We start from the raw sequence: 7,009 nt of genomic DNA, 5'->3' as shown, positions 1-7,009 counted from the left end.
ATATTCATAGCAGCCATAAACAGCAGATCAGCCAAACTAGATATCCGGGTTGGGGTGACTTTCGCCAAATCCGAGACCATATCCTGTTTTGATCAAGCGTTTTCAGTAAAAAAGCAGAAGACAGCATCTGCTTTTAGTTCTGCATGCTATTTAGAAGGTAGTTCGGTACCTTTGCAATGTAAGGCCTGTGCGCATGCAAACCACAATGGATTGTTTCAGGCAAGCTAAAAAATAAATGCACCGATACATATTTCCGGTGTGGACTTTACTTTCAAAATATGTAGGTACTTAAAGCGACATCAAGAGTAGGAGCTGGAGGATGTGGGAGAAGATATTCAAAGACAGAGTCGGACTCGGAGTCAGAGTCACCAAAAAGTCCATGGAATGCTGATGCTGATGCGCGGCCCTCAGAGGTTTGGTGGTCTCCACTTGACATGTCTAATCATGATACTAAAGCAAGGTAATTGTAAGCCTTGTTAGCTTAGTAAGTGTTAAGCTCCACTGCCGATAATATTAACAAATTAAGCACCGCCTGCACCCAGCCCCAGCACCCTACAACGGCGAAACACAAGCGTTGAAAAAAATGAACGGGGCGAAATTTGTGTGCGCATATTTGCACACAGCTGCGCCATATTCGATTATCTGGTAGCACCTTACGAGGGGATAAACGTTATCATGCTAAGTGTGAACTTGACTTTAAATATTTTTATTTAAAAACTTTTTTTTGTGAAAGCTAAATTGAGGTCTTTGAGGTTGAATTATTCTAATAAAAAGAAAACAAAAAGTAGAGCAAATTGGGAAAATCATAGTTATAAAGAATGTTTATTTGCAAATGGTTTTCCTTTTGGAAAAGAAATATTATTTTTATTGCTACCATATTCTTTCTAACATGCAAAGTTTACCCTGCGTGAGCTATCCTTTATTATTTGTGAGATATGTGACGAGATAATTTAATATTTATTATTTATATTATTTGGATAACGCCCGCTTCATTAGTTTTTTGGGGTGCATCACCAAAGTAAGATTGCTTACTCTGCTTCAAGTTTCTTTTTATCACTAGAACAGAGCACCTTAATTTGCAGGCTTTATTTGTGTATCGCGAAAGATGTTCAGTTCAATTCAATGATTTGGATTTCATTAATTTCTCAGTTTGAGTTTGAGCTGTCTTGGAGCTATCTGAAGACCTTCAGCCCTGGGTTTGACATCTGGAAAATGAGTGATAATTATCCGGGATCACTAGTATTTGTTGTTTATTGGGGCTTTAGGGCGTGCCGACTGCGAAGGTCATTTTGCGCCCATAGCAGGACCACCACTCACCAGTCAATAATTTGCAGTAATAATTTGGTATTGCAGGGACCCATAATGCAAAGGTGGCTTGCATGTTGATGAGGCGCACCAGCCCAAGTTCAAAATCTGCACCAACCCTTCAAACAGAGCAGGAAAATCAGCACCAAAGCAGGCTGGGTAAAAAAGAAAAAATTGCACTGAACCCAAAAATTACCGACTGCCGCACACTCATTTAGACCCGAGAGCACACTGCTGACTGCATAACGTCAAAGCTCCAGCAATGTTTTTCAATTTTCCTCATATATCTCGTGTGGTTCGTTACGTCCATCACTGAGCCAAACCCGCATTGCGCTTCACTAAATCTGCACCACACCAAGCCAGATCAGTACCGCACCCAGCCTAATCCGCACCAGCTGAACAAGCCAGCACCAACGAGAACTCATTGAAATTGCCATGCTTTGTAGTTTGCAGACTGGTCTTATTGTCTTACGCCAAATCTTATTGACATCAATTAGCCATCATCACCAAGTGTACAGCGATTTAGATACTTCCAAACCCCAAAATTACTTGAAAATTGAAATCATAGTTTTCGCCCTCCATCTGCAAGAATGACTGCAAGAACGGGATGTTGAGATTCCAAAGCATGGCAATCTCAGTAAGAAGTCATCAGTTCAGGGACATTTAGAATGGTTTCAGCCTGTGTTGGTGTTTGGAGTGGTGTGGACCAACTGGTATTCTCACCTGGTATAACCTACGCTTTGGATTTCGCTTGCAGTTTAATTGGGCCAGGCCTGAAATCTTTGACAATTCTGCTGCCTTGCTTTGCCATATTGTTGAATGTATGGCCTTTTGCCATAGCTACCTTATCAGGACAGATCCAGGAAAACTCCAAGGGAAGGTCATGAATTGAAGTGGTGCCCCTACCTATACCTAAAATTAAAAACTCAACTGATTTGGGTCACTTAATTTTGGTGGTGTCCTGTTTTCAGTTTTTTGTTTTTGTGGTTTTTATATTTTTTTATTTTTGGCCATTGTGCCCTGGCAGGACTGTGGTACCCCTGCTAGGCCGCAGGCGTCCCTGACAGGTTTGTGGTGACCCTGGAAGCCGGACTGTGGTGCCCCTGACAAGCCTGAAGTGCTAACGACAGGCCCGTGGTGCTCCTGACAGGCCCATGGTGCTCCTGCAAGGCCAGTGGTGCCCCTGACAGACCCATGGTGCTCCTGCAAGGCCAGTGGTGCCCCTGACAGACCCATGGTGCTCCTGTAAGGCCGGTGGTGCCCCTGGTAGGCCGGTGAAGTAACTGAAACACATGCCATGAACAATGGGAATATTATGAACTGAGTTACATTTCAATTGAATTTGAACTGAGTTACAAGGAATTACATTTTATGAACTGAGTTAGGGTATATTATTTCACCATCAAAGACTATTTATAATGTATAAGTGAATATGCATGAACACGAGTGTAATCCTCTTTTCGCAGAAGGGTGTCTAAGAAGCATCAAACCATGTCGGACCAAAGAGGACAAGAATGGATCAAGCTGAACGTTGGAGGGACCCAGTTCATGACGACTCGCACGACTTTGTGTCAGGACGAGAAGTCGTTTCTCTACCGACTCTGCCAGAGCAACATGGAGCTGACAACGGCTAAGGCGAGTACACTCTATTGGTGATCATTGTTATCTTTTCTGAAGGCATTTATGCGTATCTTTGTTCTTACAGATTTTTCAGTAGGATGCAACTCATTGTAGTGGCCTGGGACCGTAATGAATGATAGATAAAACTGTTTCACAAGTTAGAGCCTTAATTGCTTGTTCGGAAATTATCAATTATCCACACAGTGTAATTTTAGGGTATCATCCCGTCCAAATGTTTATTCTGACCTGTACGGTAACCACTGTTATGACTATCCTTAGGCTGATCGCTCCTTCGGGAGTAAATCGTGAGGTTGTAGAAACTTGGAAACCTAGCAAAAGTGTGTTAACACATTGAAGTTTTGTGGACTGAATGCACTTCCGGGAGGCATTGTCTGGTCCTTTGTTAGAAGGAGGTAGGACGTGCTGTCATGCCAGACAGTGACCTGACCTGCTCTGACCCTTTCGCCAGGACGAGCACGGGGCCTACCTGATCGACCGAGACCCGCAGTACTTTGGGCCCGTGCTCAACTACCTTCGCCATGGGAAGCTGGTGCTGGATAAGAACATGGCTGAGGAGGGCGTACTGGAGGAAGCAGAGTTCTACAACATCACCGGGCTCATCCACCTGGTCAAGGACCGCATCACAAGGAGGTGAGCATGCTGTAGACGATGTAGCTCTGCTTGCTGACCGCCGGTGGAAAGAACTGTGTGTGTATACGGGCTGGGTCTTTGAGTGACGATGTCGAAATCCACTGCGGGCGGAGCTGTAGAATGAATGCCATTATTGCCCCATCATTTGATCGAAGTGGCGAATTATTTCATGCCTATCCCGGTCACAAGCCGGCAACAATTTTTTTTTTCAGTGTCCGCCGGAAAAAACTGTCACTATCTCTAGTGTTTTCCAGGGACTATTTCTAATGGTTTGAATATATCACGAATTAGAATCTGCTGTTGACGCGCCCTAAAACTACGAGAAACTTGTCGCTATGTAGAGGGCCATTCCACTAATCGATCTGTCTACATACTTGTAAGTCGTGCATAACGTAGGTAATGCTTGGGAAGTCTGTATAATAACTCACTCAAATATAGCTCAGCTATTCTGACATGGTACTGGGCGTATATCACTGCCCCTTCTCTCTGGCTTTTAGAACGTTATCTCACCCTATCCCTCTTCCTTCCCGCGTGACCTACAGAGACTCCGGTGTCAGCGGCTCTCGGAAACACGTCTACCGAGTGATGCAGTTCCACGAGGACGAGCTAACATCGCTAATGTCATCGATGAGCGACGGATGGAAATTCGAGCAGGTGAGGAGGGATTAGCAGGGAGGAAAGCTCGATGAGAGGATGATTAGAGGAAAGGACACTAGTCAGAGGATGGTTTAGTGTGGGAGAACACTGATCAGGGGATGGTTTAGTGAGGGAGGACGCTGATCAGGGGATGGTTTAGTGTGGGAGGACGCTGATCGTGCACAGAGAACGGGTTATTGTGGAGTATGGCGTGATCAAATGACCTAAGCCGGAGGACCGACTTCTAAAAAAATGAGTTAGCGGGAACGGTGGATCGGTGTTGCCAAGTAATTCGCTACTGGAGAAATTTCACGCACAGGTGTTTTTTTTTTTTGTAGTTGGGAAGAGTTGTTGTTCACTTTGTTACTGAATTGTCGTCCGCGGTTTTTTATATTGCGGATTAATGTTCGATTCATGTTCACTGCTAAGTAGCTGAAGTCAGGTACAATAATTTTAACTGCCACCATAAGTGACCCTTCTGTTCTATCCATGTTAGAGCCGCGGGCACGAGTAAAAGGTTCCTATCGCTACCTCTAACCTCTAACCCGCCGATTTACCGTGTTGCAGCTGATCAACGTGGGCAGCCAGTACAACTACGGTAACAACGACCAGTCCGAGTTTCTGTGCGTGGTCTCACGCGAGTGCGCCACCTGCGACAACCACAGCAACGGCCACGAGCCCTCAGACAAGGCCAAGGTAGCGACGCGGGTTCGATCCCCACCGCGGGATGTTTCGGGGTTTTAGGCTTCTTGATAGCGACTTTTCTTACTTGTTAACTATTTTTAAGTTTTAGATTTACATGACAGTTGCATTGGTCATTGGATAACTTACACGCGTCCTCCATGAATGTTAGAAAATGCGGTTTGGGGTGATTTTGCCGGTAGTACTACTTTCGTGCAAACTGCAAAGACGCTCTCGCAGATAGAAATCGTTTGTGTTTGTGATTTCCCTGATTAGTTCGCTCTAAAAAAAAATCGTGAACTTAGAGTGACAGCGGATTATTGATTGAAATTTGATTTTTGAATCTATTGGAACTTTTGAATATTATTACGCCCTTCGATATTCGATATTCTGGCGATGTTTATCCGCAGTTTTTAGTTTGTTTTAGGGTCGCCTCCACAGCCCCTCCCCCAGGTCATAACGCACCCTCCCTGTCCGTCGCCTGACCTTACCTTTTCCCCGCAGATGCTGCTTCAGAAGGCCAGTCGAATGTGATTGGTCAGGTGCCTTATGACGTCACAAGTTCGGTCGCATGGCGTCACAAACACCTGGGACCGAGCCGCCCGGCCGGCGCCATGGCATTGGTGTGACGTCACTCAATAACACAGGACCACGCTGTGAGGTATGACGTCACCAATAACGCAGAGCCACGTGATTAAGTATGACGTCACCAATAACGCCGCACCACGCTGTTAGGCATGACGTCACATGACGTTTTCGGACCACACCGTGTAGCGTGGCGCCGCGACGAACTATTTCAAAGACGTGGCGCGCATTTTTGAGGCTTCCAAGGGGGCGGACATTTTGTTCCGAGCTTACTGTGCGCCGTCGGACGCTAGTTTGTACGATTTTGTACTGTTTTTTGATGTATTGTGCGGCGCCGGCTGGCCGTGACGGCCTTTTCAGTGTTATAAGACAGACCTTTGTGGTGTAACGGGTCCCGGTGCCTGAAGACGGACTTGCGGGGCCACGCGGGGTGGGGGGACACCTCACAGCCCTGTGCGCCGTGCCTGCTGCGGGCGGGCAGCGTCGTGGCGCACGTGTTTTCACGTGGTTTGGTACGTGGCGGCGCCGTGTAGTCAGTCGACTCGTGGCAGTTTTTTGCCACGAGTAGACGCGACGAATGAGTCAAGCTACTGGCTGAGACCACGGACAACCTACTGACCTACTGGTTGACTCACGGACACCGCGTGTTCTAGCTTCAGCGTTACGGATAGTCTTTGACATCACTGGTACGGATTGTGACGTCATTGATACTTTATGACGTCATTAGACAGCCTAGGACGTCATTGGTCAGCGCCGCACTGCCTTTTCGTGTACCGTGCCCGGTGCCGCCACGGTAGCCCGAGTGGAAACCCAGGTAGGATTGAACTGTATAAACTTCACTGTCATCCCACGACATGCATTTGGTGGTCGATGATGCACCCAACACCCTTGTCATTGTCAATACGAGTTGTGCTTTGTATGGGCTAAGCTTTGTATTTGCTGTGCTTGGTGAATTTGTTACAAACCGATTTGTTTTATGGTAGTAAAAGTGTAGATAGGATTGAAAATGAACTCAACTGGATGTAAGAGTTAGATAAATTTGTTTGTTAGTTGTGTTATTTATGCACTACCATGACATTTTTGACCGGTATAGGGTGTGAAATGTAGATAACAGAATGCTTGTGCTTGATGTGACTGGACGTGACTGGCCGCCCTATGGGGCTGGCTGGTGGGGAGCCCCAGGGAACGAGCGCTGGATGCAGTGACTGTCCGCCCGTGTGGGCCCTATAAAAGACGCGTGCGTTTCTCGCCGAATGTCGAAATGAATGCGAAGGAACGGCAGTGTGAGTCGTGGCTTCTCTCTGCGCTTCAGACAGTGTGAGTAGCCCAGTGAGCATGTGAGTGTGTTCACCCACAGAGTTGGTAATAAACAGGTGTCTTTTATCTCCAAAGTCAGTGTGTGTTTCTATGTGCGAACGTGTGCCTGATTTACGCAAACCTGTGCGCATGCCGCGGTGTACCCGCCTGCCAGGTCGTGTCACATATCAACATATGGCTATACCTTTCATTTCATCCACACCACACAGAATGT

General features: G+C 46.5%; 1 protein-coding gene across 3 annotated transcripts; it reads left to right on the top strand.

Annotated features, from left to right (window-relative positions):
* Window positions 1-869: 869 nt before the first annotated feature.
* On the top strand, window positions 870-6,867 carry LOC122376645 (BTB/POZ domain-containing protein KCTD5-like). Of its 3 annotated transcripts, none has more exons than XM_043356548.1 (6): window positions 870-1,018; window positions 2,772-2,940; window positions 3,395-3,576; window positions 4,119-4,230; window positions 4,780-4,908; window positions 5,398-6,867. In XM_043356548.1, the coding sequence occupies exons 2-6, from the start codon at window positions 2,797-2,799 to the stop codon at window positions 5,425-5,427; spliced, it is 597 nt and encodes a 198-aa protein (XP_043212483.1). In that variant the 5' UTR covers window positions 870-1,018; window positions 2,772-2,796; the 3' UTR covers window positions 5,428-6,867. The 3 variants fall into 3 exon arrangements, with proteins under 3 accessions (XP_043212483.1, XP_043212484.1, XP_043212482.1); XM_043356549.1 differs by having other exon boundaries at window positions 889-907; XM_043356547.1 differs by lacking the exon at window positions 870-1,018 and adding an exon at window positions 1,105-1,196.
* The last annotated feature ends 142 nt before the right edge of the window (window positions 6,868-7,009 follow it).

Source organism: Amphibalanus amphitrite, unplaced genomic scaffold, assembly GCF_019059575.1.
Source record: "Amphibalanus amphitrite isolate SeventyFive unplaced genomic scaffold, NRLGWU_Aamphi_draft 002221F_arrow, whole genome shotgun sequence".
Taxonomy (NCBI): domain Eukaryota; kingdom Metazoa; phylum Arthropoda; class Thecostraca; order Balanomorpha; family Balanidae; genus Amphibalanus; species Amphibalanus amphitrite.
The sequence above is the reverse complement of the archived record's forward strand: the minus strand, read 5'-3'. Positions and strand labels throughout refer to the sequence as shown.